This window comes from Anser brachyrhynchus (genome assembly GCF_964034855.1).
Source record: "Anser brachyrhynchus genome assembly, chromosome: 6".
Taxonomy (NCBI): Eukaryota; Metazoa; Chordata; class Aves; order Anseriformes; family Anatidae; genus Anser; species Anser brachyrhynchus.
In genome coordinates this window covers 41368902-41390920 of record NC_137700.1, presented here as the reverse complement: position 1 = coordinate 41390920, position 22019 = coordinate 41368902, and the positions used below count along the sequence as shown (strand labels likewise).

Below are 22019 nucleotides of genomic sequence, written 5' to 3'. Positions count from 1 at the left end.
CCAGCCAGCTGGCCTTTAAATGAGCTACTCGTAACACCGGCGCGACCTCTAATCCGAGCAAACACGAAAAAGATGATTTACGAGCTGGAGAGGGAATCCGTATCAGTTTGTAATGAGGTTTAATGCTCAGCAGCGTGTTCTCAAGTATTGTCCTTAAACGCTGCAATTTGGTTTTGACTGCGTGTCCCCAGATAAATGCTTCATGCTCTTCGGATCATGCAAATGGTGGTCTTGTTTGTTCGCGTTAACTGCAAGGCAACAAAACAGGGAAACAGGATTAGAGGGGCGATTTGGGAAAAAGCGCTGATTCCTATAATCAGATTTGAATCGCAAGCTGTCTGCTTCTGCAGGGGGGTGAACGTATGGGAGAGGATGCCGGGAGGTGAGGCAGGGCCGGGTGCTCGTGGCCAAGGCTGCGCGGTGCCGTGTGAGCGCTGCCTGCATTTTCCGATATTTGGGAATTGGGCTCCTCGTTGTGCAGCCCCGACTTAGCTTTTACTGCCTAAAGCTGCCAAGGAGATAAGGGAGGATCAGGAGACGCTGTGTGGCCCTCAGGATGACGGGCAGGGAGCTCTCTCCTTCCTTGCAGGCAGCTCTGTGCCCTGTTCTGTCCCCAAAGGGACAGGAAACGGGGAGATATTGGGGTAGCACGGGACATACAAGGGGTTCCCAAAGGCATTGATGTGGAATTGGCTTCTTCTGCTGGAAATCTGCTCTTGGTCATGCTGCAGGCAAGGGCTTCTGTGAGATAGCCTCTGGGGCTTTAGTGGGTCCTTGTTCTGAAGCCTCAGCCTCTCCAACACAGGGGCTGTGGGTTCCCTTTTTCAGAAGAGAGAATTAAAGAGGAATTTGTCTTTATTTGCTTGTCTGAAATACTCGTGTTCCTCAGGAGTATGTGCTCCAGGCAGCTCCTGCAAGTGCCGTGGCACAGAACAGCTTTGAGCTGATCGGGTGCCGAGGAACGCCAGCAATGCTGAAGAGCCTAAAACAAATACTCCTCGCCCCTCTCCTAACGCAGCCCCTTCGCCCCGTGCCTTTGGTCAGGTAAGGTGCTTCAAGTCCTCCTCTAAACCTCGTCCTCTCTCCCTTGTGCCTGCAGGGAGTCACCGGCGTTCGGCCGCAGCCCCCCGCTGCGCTCAGCCCTTTTTGGGGGAAAATGCACTGAAACGGGAGCTTCGCCAGACCATGGCTGACGGCGACCTCTGCCTGGACTCTGATGGACTCCGACGCAGGACTGCACTACCATGGTGATGATCTTAACCAAAACCCGGGAAAACAAAGGTGCTGACTCTGTAACATGCAGGACTGAGCTGGTAAGCCTTGCGAAGTGTTCCTTGACGGCTCTGCTGCTGCCGATAGCTTCGCTGTAGCTTTATGGTGTGCTTTCTTTTTGTGCTGCAGGGCCAGATCTTTAGATCTTTAGATCTTTAGATCTTTAGATCTTTAGATCTTTTATCAGCAGTGCTCCACTGGTTTCTGCTGGGCTGCATTCATTTCCAAGGAGCAGGCGATTAGTAAATGATTGGAGTGCCTTAACTTTTGCATATGTGCATTTCAGTAAGCATGCAATAGAGTAAAAAGTAAAATAAAATAAAATCAATGCCGTGAATAACATGGGTTAGAAGTTGCTTTACCCAGAGCGAACAGATGCTCGTCATTAATAGGAGGATGAGCAAGTGGGGAGCAGGATTAAGGGGGAGCTGGCAGAGGCCAGGGCTGTTAGCTAACAGGCTCCCTGGCAGCCGGGAGGGATGCAAACCCAAACGAGCTGGCAACAGAAAAAAAAAAAAAATGGGGCGTCAAAATAAGTAAATGATGCTGAAATGGCAGTGGTATGAGAAGCAAGGCCAGGGTGAGCTGGTGGGGTGTAGGGCAGAGGGTGAGGGATAACGCAGAGCCATCCTATAAAGCACAAGGCATGGCTGGCCGTGGGTGTTTGTACCTCCAGGAGAAACGGTCACAGTCGGAACAGAAAATAGTCCAAAAACTGTTCCTCACGGGGTGCAGAGAGCCCCAGATAAGGATGCTCAAGAACACGGCAGGAAGCATCTGTCAGGATTAGCCATAAAAGGGCATTTTGAGCCTAAAAGCAATGTAAAAACCCGAGTTTGCTGGGGATGAAGGTCTGTCTGGCCAGGCTTCCTGGGCAGATAGCACAGGGTGCTGGGTGGTGGAGGAGGAAGCGACCAAGCCAGAGGCTTGAAGGGCTGAAATTTGGGAAAGAAAACTGTTGATATATTATGAAAGCGTCAATGCTGCAGTGTTGGCTCCTGCCAGGAAGGCAGCATCTCCTGCGAGGGGGCACACTGAGCATCAGCTCTGGTCATGCCCCAGGAAGGTGTAGGAGCCTGGGCAAGGGTCCTGTCCCTGCACATCTCCCCAGGGGGCTGCTGTCTGTGCAGGAGGACGGTCGGCTGCATAAAGGCTGAAAAGTTTCCTCTCCACGTCGCCCAGTGAGCAGGCAGTGCTGGGAGGGCTGCGGAGCTGCGCCACCAAGCTTTGCCCTCCCTTGCTTGCTGGGTGCCTCCCAGTGCTGTGTCAGTAGTGCAGCTGGCTCGTCCTGGCAAGACGTTCACAAGAAGTCTGATCTCGCAAAGAAAGCGGGAGTGTTTCCGCTGACTTCATGGGGAACGCCAGAGAGTGAACCCTAAATAAAATAAAGGTCTGAGCAGCAGGGCACCATCGCCAGCTGAAGACCCACGGATTCGTTGGTTGTCTTATATCCCAATCTGATCTTGGCCTAAGCTCTTACAAAGTGGTCATTACACTCAGTGTGAGGCATACATCACATGAAGATGTTCCTCTCCCTTCCTCGTTCGTGGGCATTAGCTTGTCTCTGAGCAAAGCCTGCAGAAGCGCGCTGTCAAAAATGCTGCTTTTCCTGGGGTTTGTCCCATTTCCATGGTTGCTGCACTTTGGCCACTCTGTGGAGACAGCCGCACGTCCTCCTTGCCTCCCGATTAATTTTACCTGCCTTTACTTAAAAAGATGGTGTCTCGCAGATAGAAATATCTTTATTTCACCTACAAAAGTGGCACGTTCTCCAAAAGAGGTGACGGACCCTTGCTCACCTTCTTCTCATCTGCAAAAATTATTGCTTTCTGCCTCCACATCCCGATACCTTCTGTAGGGGCAGCATTCCGTACGTGAAGTGGGATTGTTTTGTTGGATTGCTCTGCAGGGGCTGTGCCAGCAGTTGGTATATCATTATTATTATTATTGTTATTGTTATTATTATTATTGTTTTTGTTGTTGTTGTTATTATTATTACGTGAGCATGCAAGGTGTAAAAGATGAATCAGGAGAGAAGGTGTGATTGTGGTGGCCTAATTCCGGATAAAACACGGCAGTGGCAGCGCAGATGGACGCGGAGCGCATGCCAGCGCTTTGCTCAGATGAAGTAAAGCCTCGTTCAGAGGGGACGGAGCTGCCAGGACAGACAGTTCGGAAGCAGAATATGGGTATTTTGGGGGAGAACAAAAGAACAATTAGTATGAAAGTGTGTTGTTGCGGGCATAGCTGAAATGGCATGCAACTCCAGATGACATATTGATTTATTGTATATAGAACTGTCCATGCCCATTTTTAGAAGTCTGATGTTTTGTCATACACAGTCAAGAGGAAAATTCTTGGAAAAAAGAGCGTAAAAAACGAACTGGGCTTATTTAGTGCCCATATAGTGGCATTTTTCCCTATTTTTAGTGCACATTGGCACCATCCGGATGCAGAATCCTCAGGAAAAATGCTGGGGTGAGTCTCAGAAACACGCTATATGTTTAAAAAAAAAGACATAGCTGCTCTGTGTCTAGATGGGAGACCTTCATGAGCTTGGAGTGGGTCAACCACCACTGCTGCTCCTGTCCTGCCCCGTCCAGTGTTACAGCTAAACTACTGGTTTAGTTTCTGCAGTTTTGGGTCCAGGACCTTGCTGCAGCTGTTCCCGTGGGCAAGGACTAGCTGTAGGAGCGATGGTTTGCAAGCTCAGGTCTCAACACTGACTCTCCGCAGCATGTAATTAACCTCGATTTCTCTGAGGGAAGACGAAGGAGGATAACGTTTCGATCAGGAGGCAAGGCTGCGCCCTCGGGTGCTTCGCTCTGTCCCTGGATGGCGCGCGTCGGTCGAGTCTGCGAGACGTGAATAGTTTTTCTGGTTGTTTTCAGCACACTCCAAAGATGAGTCAAGGACCTACGCTCTTCTCTTGTGGCGTTATGGGTAAGTAGCCAAAATTTCATTCTGTATTTCCTTCACCTCTGCTCCCATCTCCTCGGCCATGTGCGGGAAGATGTAGTGACCTTCTGGAGCCCTCCTAAAAATGTTCCCCTGCAGATCCCAGCAGGGGTGACCCCGGGGTACAGCCCCTTGGTGCCACGAGGTGCAGTGTCACCCGGTGTGGGAAGCCCCTTAGTGGTGGCCATCACGGCCAGGCCACCTGCTTTCCCAGGGGTGGTCTCCTGCCCTCCCATCCGTGCTGGGTGAATTGCTTGTCTCCTGCCCCCCAGTGCTTTGATATATGTTATTATTTTTAGAATTACTTGTATTGTTGGGATTGTAAGCATTTGGGGTCCGAGACTGTGTTCCTCAGGGGTTTGCGTACCCAGCCCACGACCATGGCTCTGCATGATGCAAATAATAAATGTATTATCACTAAAATGTTCCACTGCTTGGCACGATGTGTTTGGTCATGCCTCAGACAATAATGAAAATATCTTTTTTTTGCCTTTAACAGTAACGTAAGCTGTTGTATATGGTGTTTAACACCTTTTGTGGCAGAGCTTTCTATCATCTGTAATGCTGTACAACCTCTGAAATTGGTGGGGGATTGGTGCATTGGCCCACGATCCCGAAAAACCAATGACGCAGGAGGATGTGCCCCTATATTGTGTTCTTTGGGTTTTGTAATGGGGAGCCAGTCACTAGGCGAAGTCTCAAAACCCAATTAAAATTGTAGGTCAAGTTCGAGCCAAGCTACTTGGTATGAAAGCCAATGCTTTACAGACAAAGAGGCTACCCCTTTTCTTCGTGGACACAACTCTCATTAGCGTTAATGGGAGCTGAGCACATGCATTGAGGGGAGATATTTCCCAAGCTCTCTGATAACTTGAGTCAATTGGAGGAGGGGGGGGAAGATGGAAAATGTTTTGATTTTTTTTTTTCAGATGAAAGTCACAAGCTTCCAAGTCAAGAATGGGTAGAAACAGTCCGTTCCCTTTCTCCTGCCTGTCAAAAATGAGTAAGGGACAAAGAAACCCAATCAGATGGTTTTGTCTTGTGCTGTGGCACTGGCAGGCTCTTCCACGGATATGAAGAGCCTAAGCCTAATTGAAAATCAGCTTGGTGTTAATAGCTTTTACAAAGCCTTTTGCGTCCTCCTAGTGCGGTGCTGGTCTTCCTTGGCTGCCAAATTATCCTGTTCCCAAGGCAACCCAATCTCACCTCCTTGACCACAGCTTACCATGTAATTGTCTTTGTCATGCCCAGTCAAGAGGAGCGAGTCCCCGGCATGTCAGAGCGTTGTGTGGTTGGTGCTTAATTTTTTAAGGCGTCTTTCCCGAACGCTCTTCTTGATGCCTCCAAACCTGGGCCACAGTCGCAAACCAGCTCAACGCTGAAACTTGCTCAATGTTTTAAATAAGTCCCAGGGTGATGACGGCCCTGAGTGTGCACCTGGGTGAATATTTCAGGTCAGAGGGCCAAGAGGGAAAGCAGGGAGGTGAATAAACACAGCGAGGTTTGGAGTGGTGGCAGAGCAGCCTTGTGCTGTGTCCCATGGAGACAAGGTCCAAGTGCTGGGACTTCTCACCAGCATCGGCATGGGGACACGTGGCTGCAGGAGGGAGCAGGAAGAGGTTGGTCTAGGCCCCCAGGGGTGCATGATACCCCACAGCCAACAAACCCGGCCGGCCTAGGCTGGCAAGCCAGGGATTGTGCCAATATATGGCATAATGTGAATTTTCATGCCATTTGTTTCCTGTTTAAGTCAGCATTAGAGGCGGCCCTAAAGCTTCGTGTGAAGACCACGGGTGCCCCACTCTGTCTCTTGCCAGAGGGGATGTCATATACAGGGATTGCTCCCATTGCCAAATTCGGTATTGGTGGCCTCAAACCAGATCTAAAGGAGTCAAAATGTAAATGTCACAAATGTCGTGGTCAATGGGCACTCCGGCAGCATCGCAACGGGCAGCACGAGCCACTCTGCCAAGATCATTGCCTGCAAAAAGTTTGGAAAAACACTTTAAAGGGGAAAGGAGTAAACTGAGTCCCTCACATTTTAGATGTAAGATGTTCTAAACTCTGTAAGGATCTGAAAATTGGTTCTAGGTTATAATATAACTCAGTATATGAGTAAACGTCATTAAAGGCTTGATATGTCAGATGGTACAATGTTAGATCCACTTCTTTTGATTTTCAGATTTATTAATAACACTTTGTCAGTGGGATGACAGAAATATTGGTTAAAAGATTGTTGAATTTATAGTTCTAGGCATTTCATCTTTAATTTCCATCCTAGCAAAGGGCTACATAAATAAACAAAAGCATTTTTTCCTCTTCTCCTTGATGGGCCCTTGAAACACCTGGGAGTGTAGGAATTGCCCTATTCCTGGACAGAGATTTTTTTCCTTCTCTTCCCTTGTGGTCTCCATCACATGTCCACCAGTAAAAGAGCGCGTTAGAGAAAGAAGTGAGCATTTTAGAAAGTTTGGGTATTACTTTTGGCTTTCTGTATTGAAAATTTTCCGTCTGCGGGTGGACGGCAGTGGAAGCTGCACACTATTTTAACAACACGTTGGAAATATTGACCAACTCCTCTTTAGCAGGTAAGTAAGAAGTGTTTGGCACCTCAATGGGTAGCAGCTGAGGAGCGGGCACGTTTTTACCAAAACGGTGTTGAATTTCCCTCCGATGTACAGGCTATCAGCACAAAGAGCGTGCACACGTTGCCTGTTCTCAAGCAGTAGGTTTGGGGGCTGTTGTTTGCGTTTCCCCCTGAAGCACAGCTCCGCGCGTTGTATTTTAATCTGATTTGTGCCAGGGGAAAGCAGGAGGGCCGTCAGGCTCCGTGGCGCTGCCTTCAGCTAATTGCAACCGTCAGATTTGTTCCACGTTGAGGAATCATCTCCTGAACATAAACAGGGGGCAGTGGAAAATACAGGCTGCCTTTTCCCCGGTGCGCGGGGGCCAGGAGACTAAAATTCGACGTGAACACCATGTGAAAAAGGGAGCTGGATGTGCACCCGCATGAAGAGAAATGTTTGGGTTAGGATCCAAACAGAATTTATCTGCCAAAAAGGAGGAAAAAAAATTGATTGAAACCCGTAATTACTTTACAAGTTGCTGTAATAAATTATGTATGAATGTAAATTATTTCACAGGAAAAGAACGTGGAGGAAACTTGAGCAGAAGGATCATGCATTATGTATAAAAAGGAGCTGTAAAAATATTATAGCAGCACATTTGTGCCGTTATAGTTAAAGTTGTGTCAGCATTTTGATTTTACACCCTTCTTCTCTGTGGTTATGAGCATGGCTGTTAAAATTTACTCCGTGTCATCGGAGGAAGGCAGCCCCTCAGCAGGCGTTTCGGCAGCCGCCGGCCATCCCGAAGGTGCAGGGGAAGAAATGCAAACGTTTCCCTGAGCTCCAGGCTTCCTTTGGGGTACCGAGACCCCAGATCAGGTTGGTTACTTCCACTGAAGTTTCAACAGGACCTCCTTCACCTGTGGTGCCCGTAGATGAAATGCCTGTCCTCGGTCTGCCGGTGTGTGCGCAAAGCTCGCCCGGCCCGGGCTGGCATGGGTGGGCTCCAGTCTCTGGGGTACTTGGAGGGAATGGGATCCCCCTGAGGCTCATGGTGCCCAAATCTTGGAGGAGGGGCTGCGGCAGGGCACAGGTAGCAGCAGGGCTTGGGGTGCCGCGTTGGGGCTGCTCTCAAGCTCTCCGTCGGTCTGGCCCTTTGGTGGTCGTTTGCTGCAGGTGGAGGGGTTCGTTCCTCCTCTCTCCTGGCTGCAGGCAGCGATTTCACTCGAAATTCCCTTGGGTGAAGTTTTCTGGTCCATCAGCGACTAATCTTTATGAATAGAACAGAACAGAACAGTTCAGATTAGTTGGAAGGGACCTGCAAAGATCATCCAATTGCCCGACCACTCGAGGACTAACCAAAAGTTAAGGCATGTTATTGAGGGCGTTATCCAAATGCCTCCTGAACACTGACAGCCATGGGGCATCAACCGCCTCTCCAGGAAGCTTGTCCCAGTGTTTGACCACCCTCACGGTAAAGAAATGTTTCCTAAGATCCAGTCTGAACGTCACCTGGCTCAGCTTTGTGCCATTACAGTACAGCTACAGTAAACCCGGTGCCTTCATCTGATGGGAGCCAGATGTGCAAGGATCTCAGGGCTGTTCGGACACCACCAGTCTCCTTGATTCCGGAACAAAGCTTCTGAGACCTCAGGACCTGGACTTGTTCAGTGTGGTGAAGGTTACCCGGAAAAAAAAGTGGATGTTTTTCCAAGTAAATCAGGAAAGGGTGAGATGGGGGTAAAACCAGAACTTAAGCAAGCTGCTCTAGATTGAAGGGTAGCAGGATTTAAAAGGTAGCTTGCTTTAAACCCGATAAAGCCATCCTCGTTTAGTTGATGGACACGTTCAGCAAGTGACTTAAAATGTTTAGTTTTGTAGTTTTAAGTTAAAATCCAGAAGCAAGAGGCTCAGGCTATTTCATCTGAGGACACCGACAGCCGAGAAGGACCCATTTAACCAGGGGGAAGAGCTCCATGTGCCACAGCTACATCGGACCTTTGTTGCAAATGTTCTTCCATCGTTTTCCGATAGGCAAACGAGCGTTTTCCAGCAAAGCAGTTTACTTCTGAGCCGAGGAGTTCTCTCGGTGGATTTTATCCTGGAACAAATTGTTGCCTCTGGGTAAACCAAGCTGAGGTTTGTAATTTAAGAAAATTAATACAGGCTTAACTGCAGCAGTATTAATGGCTCCGCTGCAATTATCGTTATCAGTGTTCTCGGGACGTGAATCTTAGTCTTAAAAAATTGAACAGAAAAAGCCATTTTTCCTCACAGGGCTTTCCAGGGTCATTTAATTACACCCCCAACCCCTAGACTATCCTCATTTTTGATTTGTGCTTCCATTGGTGTCAGGGCAGACACTTTGCATTGAAAAAACATTTTGGGGGCTGCTGTGGGGTTCATGCTGGGACGGGCTGTGCTGCCCTCGTCCCAGGGGGTTAGTGGCAGCAGGGGGCCAGCACCAAGCACAAGCACCTCCTGGATGGGAGCTGCCCCGCCAGGCACCCGGCTTCCTACAGCACGTGCTGAGCACAAAGGAAAAAAGCAAATAATAACCTGAAGTCATTGCTCGGGTTAACAGCACGCTTACAAGTTTCCTTGTAATTTTTTTTTTTAAAGATTTATAGCTGTTTGTGCAGGAGTAATGTTGGGAGAGGAAGGTATCCTGTATCCTCTCATAGAAGCTCGCCGAGGCCTGATGTAAAACGTGACGTCTGGGCCTGGGGGTCGTGGCAGCCTGCCATAAAAAATTAGCTTCTATTTCTGTTTCTTTTGTCTGGTGACCCGACCCGAGAAATCTCTCCGCTGGCAGCATAATAAGGGGGGAAAAATAATAAAGATCTAAACATAGATGTGATTGTTTAGCGCGGGTTTCTCACTTTTCATTGTGCTTATTGAAATGAGGAGAGCCACGGGTAAAGTATGGCACGGTGGCTCAGTGCGGCGCCAGGCTGCTCGTGGTTGGAGCTGGTTTGGGGGGAAAAATGGGCAAAGTAGCCAAGAGCGGTGTAGGGACGTGAGCTTACAGAGCTTACAGAGGCCCCGGGTGTGACCTCCCGGCTGGAAGCGACCTGTGCGAGGAAGCAGTCGGTACCGCTGCATCGTCCTTATCGCCAGGCTGTACCTGCAGCTGCAGGGTGGGTACGGCTTTGAACTCATAGCTCAGCTGTCTAAATGGAAAAAAAAAAATAGAAAAAAAACTCTAAAAAACTCTGCCCAAGTTAGATACGATCACACGAAACTTCACAGCGACGGTTAGCCGGCACGGTTTGCCTCTGTGTGCAGCAGCCGACGACAAAAGCAGTACCAGAGGTCTGTCGGGTGATTACTTTTTTCCATCGCAGCAGCCGGGGCTGGAGCCCTACCACGGTTTTCCTGTCGAGCATCAACTGCAAGTCTGCACAGAGCCCTGCTAGCCTTAGCAGCCCGTGCCAAGGAGCCGGGCCCCGACGGTCCTCCTCTTTCTTCTTTTATAGTCAGGGAACCGTGTGTGGGAATGAGCTCATCGTGCTTAAATCCTCTTTTTTGCACGGTCATCGCGGGGATCTCCGCGTGCAGCTGCAGCCTGGCTCGCGGGCTCGCCGCCTCGAGCCCTGAGTGGCTGTCGGCCCCTTGCCACGCACGTCTCAGACGCGGAGGGAACCGTGGATTTGGGAGGCGCGGGTTTCTCGGAGCTTGGCCCGCGGCGTCCCCAAATCCACCCGATGAAATTAACGCCTCCATTAACGCCCCGAAAGCACGTGGCAGGTCTTTTGTTGGAAGGCAAGTGGGAAACGGGCAAAACTGCAGGTGGGCAAATTCCTGAGCGTACAAACTGATCGAAAAAGAGAGGGAGAAAATTTAAACATCCAGCATTCAGCGTGGCTGAGAGCAAGACAGCCCGGTGGCTGTAGGGATGGCTTTTGGTTCCCTGTAGGCTCTGATGTCCTTGCCACAGGGAAGCAGTTTTGCCCCAACATTGCCTCAGCTTTGGGCTCTTCACTTAATATTTTTTTGTGAACCTCTTGGGGAATTGTTGATTGTAGAGCCCAGGATGAAACGAATCCATCCGAGGCACGATTTATCGCAGAGATCTGGCGGTGACCGTGTCGTTTCGTACTGCTCAATTCCCCTTGGCTGGTGCAATCTGGATATTCGGAGGCGTGTTTTTATCGGCTCCGAGCAGTTTCGCTCCTGCTGCGATTATCATTTTGTCTCTCTCTCTCTCCATCTACGCCACAGCAACCGTGCTGCTGGCGGTTTGGAAAACCGTATTCCAAGAGTTAATTAATTTGTACTGGAAAATGTCCCATATGCTGCTCTTTGTTTATGGACGTGGAAAGCGAGTCGCAGAATTAATTAATGCTAATGCCCGCGCGCGTGTGTGTGTGTTTTTGTCATTTCTGAACCAGAAAATGACAGATGGGGAGACCTCAGCAGGAAGTGTCCACTGCAGATCGAGCAGCCGGGCGCCAGCATCTGGGACTGCCTGGCGGACAAGGGCGAGGAGGGCTCGCTGTGGCCGCGGGAGGCCACCAGCACCTGCTCGGTGACCAACCTCATCAAAGACCTCAGCCTCAGCGACCCCCACGGCAACCCCTCGGCGCCCCCCAGCAAGCGCCAGTGCCGCTCGCTCTCCTTCTCGGATGAAATGTCCAGCTGCAGGACATCATGGAGACCCTTGGGCTCCAAGGTCTGGACGCCGGTGGAGAAGAGGCGGTGTTACAGCGGGGGCAGCGTGCAGCGCTACTCCAACGGCTCCGCCACCATGCAGAGGAGCTCCAGCTTCAGCCTCCCGTCCCGCTCCCACCCGCTGGCCTCCTCCTGCGACCACCCCGCGCTCGCCAGCCGCCTGGGCTGCCAGGCGAGGAAAACGGGGCCCAGCGGGCCGGGAGGCGACGCGTGGAGCCCCGAGGGCGGCCGGGCGGACATGCAGAGGTCCCTGTCCTGCTCTCACGACCGCTTCTCCTCCTCGGAGCCCGGCCCGCCCTCGGCGAGCAGCACGCCCGCCTCCACGCCGCAGCTGGGCCGCCGCGCCGGAGGGCTGTGCCGCAGCCGCTCGCAGCCCTGCGTCCTCAACGACAAGAAGGTGGGCGTCAAGCGGCGCAGGCCCCAGGAGGCGCAGGAGCAGCGGCCGTCGCTCGACCTGGCCAAGATGACCCAGGTAAGGGCGGGCAGGGGGCTCCGGGGAGCACGAGGCCCCTCGGGATGGGGGCTCGGGGCAGCGCCGGCCGCCGGCCCCAGCTCCATGCTGCGGTTCCCCCGGCTCTGGGCCTCCCAACGCAGGGTGTCCCAGCGCGCACGGCTTTGCTGTCCGTGATAAAACTCCTGGCTGTGCTCCATCAGGTGAGGCCGAGAAACACCCTGGGGTTTTCTCTCCTCGCCTTATAGCATGAACATCCCGTCCTATAAGGTCATTTTTCCCCCTCTTGCAAGGATGGGATATTTTATGGCATTTCATGCCTGGCAGCTCGATGGGTGTTCGGATGAGCTCATTCGTGTTGGAGGAAGTGAAGAGTTTTTCTTCTCCAGAAGAGCTTAAAAGATAAAAAGGGCCAGAGAATTACGTGTTTGGGTGACTGCAGGGGCAAAATGCAAGGCATTGCAGTCATCTTTTGATAAACCCTGCCAGTAACATTTAATATGCTAAGCTTATTTTATTAGCTAACAGGCCGGACAGGCAGTAAAAACGGCTTACACTTGCTGTTACATTTTACTAGCCACCGGTTGCAATAACACCACCGGCATCACCGAAGGCCTTTCCATTCCCTCGCGTCGGTGGAAATGTTTCTAAAATACGTGGCTGTGTTCATTGGTGCCGTACCCGGCGACTGCTTCTCTTCCTGTGGGTCTTTTTCCAGGAGGAGCTGGCGATGACGAGGGTGGTGGGAGGAGGCACGGGGCCGCCGTGCCCAGGGTGCAGCCTGAGGCTGGAGGAGGGATTTTTGGGGACGTGCATGGGGCAGGATTCACCGCCATGCTGCACCCGGTGCCATGCCGGTGTTTGCAGCGGGCTGGCTCTGAATGTCTTGTCCGATCATCAAGTCCTTCCCCCAGATAAGGTGGAAATGGTGGTGGTAGTCCAGGCATCTACTTGCCTTTTTTTCTCCCCTTCCTCCTTATGCTCTCTCCGTGCACAGCCGCTCATTGCTTCACCTGTACGCGCGGGGCAGAACGTCCCACAAGCCTGTGTGAGAGTTTCATGGTAACCCAAAGCCTGCAAAAGGCCCAAATTGCCTGAAAACTGCGGGGAGGGCAACTTCCATCAGCTGCCAGCGGCAGGGAGGGGGCAAGGCAGGGTAACCCCAGATTGTCGTCGGAGTCCTGGGGAGCCCAGCATGGGGAAGCGATACCGGGGCTCCTTGCAGGCTGTGTCTGGTTGCAATTACATCGCTCTCGGCCAGAGGAGAAGTTGCAGAGCATTGGCCACGCTCCTCCAGCTCTCTCAGGAAGCTGCTTCTCTGCTTATTCCTTGCTTTGAAATGAGCGTTATGAAAAAAAAAAAAGCAGGTTTTTGGCTTCCCGCTCCCTGCGAAATGACTCGGCGCGCTCTATGCATAGCGAGTCTTAAGCCGACCTGTCACTGATAGCAGGAGGTCTCGGCAGTCCCACGAGCATGATTAGGATTGTTCTCCTTGGTGCTGCTGTTGCCACCCGTGCTGCTGACTGCAGCTTTCGTCGAGGCTCCATCAACAACCATGGAAAGGGGTTGGCAAAGCCCACGTCGTGCGGTGGATGGGGGGAGAGGGGAAGGATGTGGCCCCGAGCCCAGGTGCCGGGACTGGGAAACGTGCTGCGCCTCTTTCTGCGTGCCCAGAAGTGGCCGGCGAAACCTTCCTCATCCACATTTCCTCCGACAGCGTTTTCTGAGACCGTGTTTGGAAATGCGAGGCGTAATTGCAGTAAATGCAAGTTCGTACCTAAATGCACACGAGGGTTTAGGAGGAGCCGTGTGAAGGAAGGCTCTTGCGTGCTTATCGCAGGCTTTCGATGTGTCTGGGCAACTTTGGTGTGGAAAGACGTTTGTGCCACAGTTTCTTGCATGGGTGTGCAGTACCAAAATCGAGTGCAATAGCTAAACACGCAGAGCCGGCTGCACGTGTGCAACGGGGCAGCTTGGCGCAGTTGCCCGCTGGTATTTGCTTGCCATGGCCAGAAGCTTGACCTGCAGCACTGAATTTGTTCAACACATCCTTCTCTACAAGCTGCTCACCTCTGAGAGGAGCTGAAGGCACTCCTTAGGTACTCAAGGTACTCGGGACCTTTCGGGATTAAACCAAAATGCCGAATGAGTTGCAAAGCTGCACGAGTTGATGGATTGCTGCACGTGTGCCCCAGCTGCGTCTGCTGGAGTACTCGGTGGTGAACAAAGGGAAGAGATAAAAGGAACTGTACTATTTTTATTCGCCTCGCTATTTTGAGAGTCTGCGCAATGGTTGCCATCTCGGAGCGGTGCTTGCGCCATGGGGAGATGAGCAAAACAGGGTTTCTGCAGATTGCGGAGGAGGGCAAGCTGCAGGGTGGGGATTGATAGAGAAGAATTAAAAAGGAGCAGAACTCCCTTACAAACCACGTTATTTTTAAAATTGCCATCCTATTGCAGTTCTCTTGGGTATAAGTCGCAGTCCTGGGCCTTCGTGGTTGCAGTTGTTTGTGTAGATGGGGAAAAAAAGAGTGGCTGTGTGCTCAGCAGGGGAAGGAGTGGGCAGGGTGGGAAACAGTCGGGGTTGGGCTGCACGGGGCAGGTAGCACCTGCTCGGCAGGGCTGAAGGACCCAAGGGGGCACTGCTGGCGGCTGGGAGGGCAGGGAGAAGCCGTCTGTCTGTCCTCGCTCATCGCTTTGCTCCAGCCAGCCCGGGGGGCATCACAGGGAGCGCCGCGGGGCGGGCACCACGCTGTGCCGGCCGGCAGGGACCAAACTCCCGAGGTCACAGCCGTCGTGGGCTCCAGCGCTTTGATCCCTTATTAAGGGAATTAAAGAGTTTATCTTTCAAAATGCTCAAGGAGCATATTTTTTTTTCCTAAAAGTTCCTTGTGATTTTTCTGCTCTTTAATTGCCGGCCTTGGCAAACGAAGGGCTGGGAGAGGGAGGGTGGCCGGTAGGGAAAAGGAAAGGAAAGGAGACGGTCCGCCCTGCCCTCACTGCTGGCAGACAGACCCAGGGCTCAGGGCGTCACCAGCTCGGGGTGGTGCCAACCCCACCAAGGGCATCCGTTCGCCTTCTCTAAAAGTCATCGTGGCAAAATTGTTTCTGACATTTTCCTACTGAGCTGAAAGCAGGGGGGGGATACGTGTCCCAGCGAGGCGCAGGCCCACTGCGGACTTACAGACTTAACGGCCCTGGAAGCGCAGTTACTTACCTTTTGCCATAAACTGAGCCCTTTCACTTTTAAGAAGTAGGCGGAAGAGTAACCTCAGGCAATTAAAAAAAATGAGTGGTAAAAATAATTGAATGCACAATGAACCTTCAACGCAACCCCAGCCGGATCATGCCCACAAGCGTTGTGAGCTGCTCCTGGTGACGCACGGAAGGGGCTGGCTTGGTCTTTCAGAAGAAAAGTGACGCTGAGGTTTCAAAAGAAGTGCGAAATGAGCCAGCAAATCCCAGCCTGTCTGTTGGACCTGTGAGCCACGCCAGGCTATACGCTGATACATGCCTGAAGAAGGACCTACAAGGATGTAAGATCTTTACAGCTTTAGGAGGGTGAAGACACCGCGAGGCCAGGCGGTCGCTGCGCCGTGGCATGGCCAGCTGCCCTGCAGGGCCTGGCGCCAGCTGGTTGCAGTCCTGGGGCTTCCTCGGCGAGCACGAAAGGTTTGGGGCCAACCTGGAAGCTCCTCCCGAGCACTGGGAGCTTCTCCCAGAGCCACCGGCTCCCGCAGCCCGCAGTTGCGTTTGCTCATCCTGCAAAAGTGAAACAATAAAAGGAAACGGGCTGAGAAGCGGGGACAGCACGAACAAAGGGTTGTGGTTACGAAATAGTCGAGATGCTAAAAGCAGCGGCGTGTCACCGTACTGGGTGCGTTTGGTAATCGGATTGCAACAGAGAGGGTGCTGGTTGTGCAGCAGCAGCGGTTTGGCAAGAGGGAGGCGATGCGGCCTGCGGGGATGTGAGCGTGGCCGTCCCCCGGCGGGATGGGGGAAGAGGCAATTCCCTTCCTGCAGGAACAAACAGGGGAAATGTCCCCAGACGGCTGAGAGCTGGAGACGAGCTGAAGAGCCTCAGCTCCGTGTGCTGCACCTCTGGGCAGCGGTTCCCCCAGGAAGGGCAGCGGGAGAGGGGTGCCCCTGGGTGGCCACGGCACCTCGCGCGCCGCTGCGGACCCTTTGCTCCACGCAGTGCCCCTCCTGCTGCTGCTGGGCTTTCTGCGTGAGGCTGTCCACACCGGGAAGGATGCCTGCAGGTTCGTTTTGCTCTGACGTGGGTGGCTCATGTAACAGTCGCTGAAGGAGGGGAGCATCCGGGCGCTGGCTGCCACCTTTCAGGAGCAGGAGGTGCGATGGGCTGTCACCCAACTGCATCGGGTGGCAGCTCTGACCAAAATATTGCCCCGGCCTGGATGCTCGCACGAAGCTGGGCAGCACAGGGCAGAGCTGCTCGGGAACCACCTTTGCTGTCCTCCGAGGATGCCGTGGGTGGTTTCAGGGCAGAGCTTTTCCATCGTCAGACCAAGGGGGAAAGTTTGTCAGCTGGACAAGGCTGCGGGGGGGCTTGTGCGTGGACACCCCGGCTGAGTCAGCGGGAGCTTCCCTTTCCCTCTGGCAGACACCCAGCCCAGGCACACACTTACGATTTGGATTTCCTTGCCTTTGACACAGGCAAGGGCCCCGAGAAGGACAAAACCTAATCACTCATCCATCCAAAAGCAGCTCGGTCCGTGTTCCTTGAAATCCGTAAGCTTGAGGAGGAGTTGCTATTTTCTCTGGCTGCTTTCCTCCACCTCAAAAAATCCTCGGAGCCGAGGAAGCGACGCCTGAGCAACCTGCGTTACTCAGCTACCCTCAAGCACGAGATCAGACGGAGACAGCTGCCAGGGTGGGTCGTGCTGGGCAAGGAGCGATGCCATCAAGGAAGGAAGCCCCGCGCCGCGGGGTGCGAGCGCTGCGGCAGCGGGTGACCTCCACGGCATCCCCCCCATGTCGAGAGCAAAGGAAGGAGAAGAGGGGGGAAGTAAAGCTGATGTCTGTTCATGGGCCGGGCTTTTCCTCGTTCCTCAGCTGGGTTATGAAAAGCTTTTCACGTGAAAGCACAGGCTGCCTCCACGTGGGAGGACTGGCACGGAGGGACGGAGCAAGACGAGGCAGGTTACGGTGAGCATTCTTGCCCTTGGTGGGGCCGCTTTTCGGGGTGTGGGGCAGCGCGTCGGAGCCCTCCCCAGGAGGGGAGCCCTGTGAATGCCAGCTGGTTCCTCGTGGGCAGCGCGAGGCGCTGGGACCAGCGTGCTGGAGAAAACCACGTGGATTTGGTTGCTTGGCTCGGTATTCCCTCGGGTAACTTTTAATGACGCTCCAGGAATGAGACCGGTTAGGTAATTTCAGATGAAGAGCCTAAATAATGGCAGGGGGTCCGCGTTTCCTCTCCTCGAGCCTTGGAGGGGGTAGAAGTGGCTTTGAAACGTTCATTTCACATACGGGGAAACTGAGTCCCTACGGGGAGAGGCAGAGCTGGGCACCCGGCCTGGGTGCTGGTGCTGGCTCAGCACCCGGCTCTGGCAGCCGACCGGTTAAATTTTTGCTCGTGCTGCTAACCACATGTGTTTATAGGCCATAAACCCGGCACCATAATCAAAATAAAAATAATTTGACCTGAAAGAAATGTTTTCTTCATACCGAGAGGGCTATTTGGGCCAGGCAGGAGGCGTTGAGGCAGAAGGGGAGGGAGCTGCTCCTGGAAGCAATTACATGGCCGCATAACTGGGCTAATTAAGAAAGGGCTCTAAATGTTAAAGTTCGTCTGGGAGGGAGAATACTTGGAAAAACATTGCCTCTAATTCCTCAAAGCCCCCGCTGCCTGTTTTTGTCTCTTCTTTCTGCCTTTTCCTTCGAGGAGGCAGGCCCACATCGCTCCGCTTCTCCTTACCGGTACGGCCCCGAATCAGAGCGGCCTCAGCGTCGGGCAGAAACCAACCCCCGGAAACTACCGTCCTTGGAATAATAACAATTTGGGATCCAAAACGGTCGGGATCGTGTTTTTCCATGAACTGTGTGGTTTCTCAAGCATTTCTTCTCATACCGCCGGCTGGGTGCAGTAACAAACTGGGAAGAGGGGCAATGCTGAGGGGTTTTTTTGGGGGCCTGGCCGAGCCCCCCGGGGCAGAGGGCAGCAGGAAGGGGCGGTGGGCACGGCGGGGGCTGCCTGGCCCCGCTGCCACTGCCCCTGTGGGACACGGGGACTGCGTGCCGAAAAGCCTCTCAGGTTTTGGTTGCCTTGTTGGACTCGTCCAGGGGCTGGCCCTGGTGGTACCGTGCTTGCGGAGCGTGCTGGGCAGCTTGCTTCCTCCACACGGGCTCTGGAGGGCTGCAAGGGAGACCAAACACGTCTGTCACGGCGAGCGCCCAGGGATGGTGTCTGAAATCATCCCCGGTCGTGGCAGAGTGGGCCCTGGCTATCTCTCGCCCGTTCTGTTTCCTGCCTTGTGACATGTTGATAGCGCTGTTATGGGGAGATTTTAATTTGTGTTAGCACGTTTCCAAGCGCAGCTGACCTTTTTGTAGATTTTTTTTTTTTAAAAGTGAAGCATTTCTGTGTGTATTTGTTCAACACTGACCGCGCTCCCTGCAGCAGCCAGCCCCAGGAGAGGTAGCCCTGGCCTGCAAGGGAGGGTGCTCTTGTGTGCAAGGCACCAAGCCACGGAAAGATCCAGAAGTCTGTGTGCTGCGTGCCTTAGCACCTCTTGCCCGTACCAGTCGGACGTTACAGGAGGTATTTGTTCCTGCCGGCTGTAACTGCATGGCCAGGATCTGGTGATACAATGGAGGGGTGGCACCTGCGTGCCGTTCCTGATGGCTCCACAAGATGTTGGCTTCTCTGCAGTACTTCAGAGCATTTCCAGTGTGAGGAGCTACCTCCGGCAGAGCACGGAGCTCCTCCCATCACGTTTTCTCCAACTCCCGTTTCCCGCGGGGTTTGTGCCTGTGAACACCGAGCAGTCCCTAACAGCTGGCAAAATACTTCTCCTAGGTGCAGCACCTTATTATGTTTATATGGGACAGAGTAAGTGCCATAAAACGACCAAGGGAATTCACATTAGCTGTGCACACCCATCGCCACGTGGTCGTGCGTCCCCGTGGTGCTGCAACCCCATAAGCAGACCCCAGCGGGGCAGGTGGGCTGTGTGGGTTGGATGGGGCCCTACTGGCGGCGGTGGGCACCAGCTCGGAAGGGGACGAGGATGAAGCCCTGGGCCTGCTTCAGAAGGAAGGGCTGCAGGAAGGACTTCGTGCCCGAGAGCTGCCTGTCATGGGGAGGGTGCTGCTGTGCGTACAATGGGGCTGTTCATGCTGCTCGCAGGCTCAGCAGACAGACGGTGCCATTCATGGGGTGGCTTCGCTGTCCTCCGAGGAACACGTGGGCATGGAGGCATTGGCACCAGCAATCGCAAGAGAGGCCTGAAACATGGGCAGGTGGTTCCTGCAATTTCTAGGATTAAAGTGGGCTTCAGTCTGGGCTGGAAATTCAGAGCGGGGCGTGTAACGTCCCTGGCGGCTAGGGGCAGGCTGCCCCGGCCCTCTTTCCCCCCCAGACTCAGGAGAAAGGGTCAGTCAGTGAAGTTTCAGTGAGGGTCAGTAAGTGAAGGAGCTCATACGCTCCCAAAGCTGAAGTAAAGAGCCCAGCAGCTAGCAATTCCTCGGGCTGGCCTTGCTGCTGCGTGGGGAAGAGTTTTAAGCTGTGGGGTGGGAAAACCGATCTGTCCTGTACCGTCCTCTCCTCTTCTTTCTTCCCCATCCACCGTACTCTTCCCTTGAGGGGTGAAACCCTCTACACTTCCACGGGAGATTTTCTGAGTGAATTTTGGCAGCTTTCTGGCCTGCTGGCAGCGTGGAGCTGGTGAGCTCGGCCTCGGCCCGCCTCAGCGCCTACTCAAGCCAGTGGCAAGCGTTGCCAAAAGGTAGGACAGGCGAAAAACTGGAGGCCTTGAATTCCGGCCGTATCCCAGGAAATAGCCGGATATTGATGTAACTTCGGAGAGAGGTTCCAGCTTCCAAGCCCCAGTGTTTTTTAAATAAACACGAATGAGAGACTGCGAAGGTCACTTTGCGGCCCGGTGGGAAAACGTGCTGGAACCGAGCGTGGGTTCGGGATCGAACGCGAGCGGCGTGGCTTGGAGGGGCACAGGGCCTCGGAGGCCGGCCGGGCCGCTACACACGCTGCCGTTGGCTTTTGTTGCCACTGTATTTTTGTCTTTTAATTTAAAAACACACACAGTTAGGAAAAAAAAAAAAGAGATTATGTTCATAAGGGTGCTTGTGCTGGCAGGAGCTGCCGATGCTTTCCCCTCCCTGTCCCCCTGTCAGGCTGCTCCCCGGCCGTGTGCCCACGCTGCCGCCCTCGCCTCGTGGGCAGCCTCACCCTGAGGTGTTTCTGTGGCTGTTTGGGTGCTTTGCTGCAGATTTCTCCTACGCTGTGCTGAAAATAAACGCCCTTATGCTCTAGATCAGCTTAGTTCAAGGCTTTTAGCACGGAGGTTAAAGTGCGTGCACTTTGTGCACAGAGGGCAGTATGTAAAGGGGAACGGATGGTTCTGAAATTATGGCACTTCTGTGTTTGTGTGCAACCAAAACAGCAACATCTGCAGTGCCAGGACCAGCACCCGTGGAGATCCCACTCCCCGGGACATGCTGAGGCGTTGGCAGGGCGGCCTGCTGGTGGCCATTTCAGGCAAGGTACAGCGGCACGGGCAGAAGACGCTCGCAGGGGGTGATTTATTGCAGCAGGCTTCTATTTTAGTGGCGTGACGGAGCTTTTAATAGCAGTAACATGTCATGCAATGACATACATTGTTTTGATTTTACAGTAGAAATAGTCCCATCTGCTTCAATTATGAATTTGTGACTCACCAAAGAAAATTGACGGAAAACGAAGTCTGCCGTGGAAGCAGAAGCGGGCAGTGTTTGGGGATGTGGGCGCTGCTGCCATGAGATCGGCGTTGCAGCACGCACCGGGGCACCCCGGTGGTTTTGGGGCCGCGTCCCACTGCCCCGTGCAGCCTGGCCCCGTCCCCGCTGCCGGCTCCGTCCCCGGTGCGGGGCTGCAGGGTCAGGCGTTGGGCCTTGTGTGCACTCACGTGAGAGGACGGGGCTGGAAACGCAAACAGAGCTTGGCAGTGTCTGTCTGGAACGGACACAGGATCCGATTGTGTCCCGAAGACATGCATCTGATGCATCACATGTCTGGTTTAACCCCCGGTGTCCGGGCTCGCGTTGTGTGCAGACCTGAAGAATAGCTTTCATACCATACATGCATAGGGATCTAGGCACAGGTCACCGTTGCCCCTGAGGCCTCTTGAGTCTTTCTGGAGACCTTTGTGCTCAGGATGGGGTCTGAGACCCTGGCAGCACCTGCAGATGCCAGCTTTGACCTCAGGCACCGTTTCCTTGCCGAGCCCAACGCGGTACCTGACTCATCCTGAGCTCCTGCTTGCTGAAGTCTTTGCAGCAGAAGCCAGCAGAGAGATCATTGCAGCAAAAAAATCCAAAAAACCTTTGGCAAAAGGATTTTAGCTCCCATGCTCAGGGAGGCCACCATCCCCGTTGTCCCCACGAATGGCCAGGCTGTGCCTGGGGCTGGGAGCTCCGGCCATGCTTATTTTAAGCCGCGTCTGTTCTCCTGGCTGCCTTGGCACGCAGGCCAGGCCGTGCGGCACTTCCTCACCGGCTCCTGCCAGATTCCCGACGCACTGACAGACTCGATGTTGGCAGCCAAAAGCAGTTGTGTGTGCTGCTTGAAAAGAAAAAACGCCGAAAAAACAAGCAAAGGATTTCTGGGCTCGCCATTCCCTTCCACGTTTCTGACGAACGATGCGGTGGTGGGATTTGCGGACAGCAGTCGGGTTTCTCTCCCTCTCCCCCCAGGTGTGCCGTTCATCGCATCCTCTCCTGTCAGAGGATGCTGAAAATGCACTGAGGCGATTGCACGAGCCCTGCACTTTGCCAAAAGCACAGGGTTCAGGACGAGGAAGCAGGTCGAACACCCTGCTCCACAGAGGCAATATTTGCTCTGAAGATCTCATCGCTTCGGT

The 22019-nt window shown here is 53.4% G+C and overlaps 1 protein-coding gene across 5 annotated transcripts in view; it reads left to right on the top strand.

Moving 5' to 3' along the window:
• Positions 1-22019, top strand: part of FAM53B (family with sequence similarity 53 member B) — a 50977-nt gene that overhangs the window by 17532 nt on the left and 11426 nt on the right. For 3 of the 5 annotated variants that reach the window (XM_080598687.1, XM_080598689.1, XM_080598688.1), the window contains 3 exons: positions 1100-1313; positions 4164-4215; positions 11192-11943. In XM_080598687.1, coding sequence (XP_080454813.1) covers positions 1245-1313; positions 4164-4215; positions 11192-11943 — 873 coding nt within the window. In that variant the 5' untranslated portion in view covers positions 1100-1244. The remainder of the gene's footprint in view (positions 1-1099; positions 1314-4163; positions 4216-11191; positions 11944-22019) is intronic. The other 2 variants (XR_013953234.1, XR_013953235.1) reach the window with 1 other exon arrangement.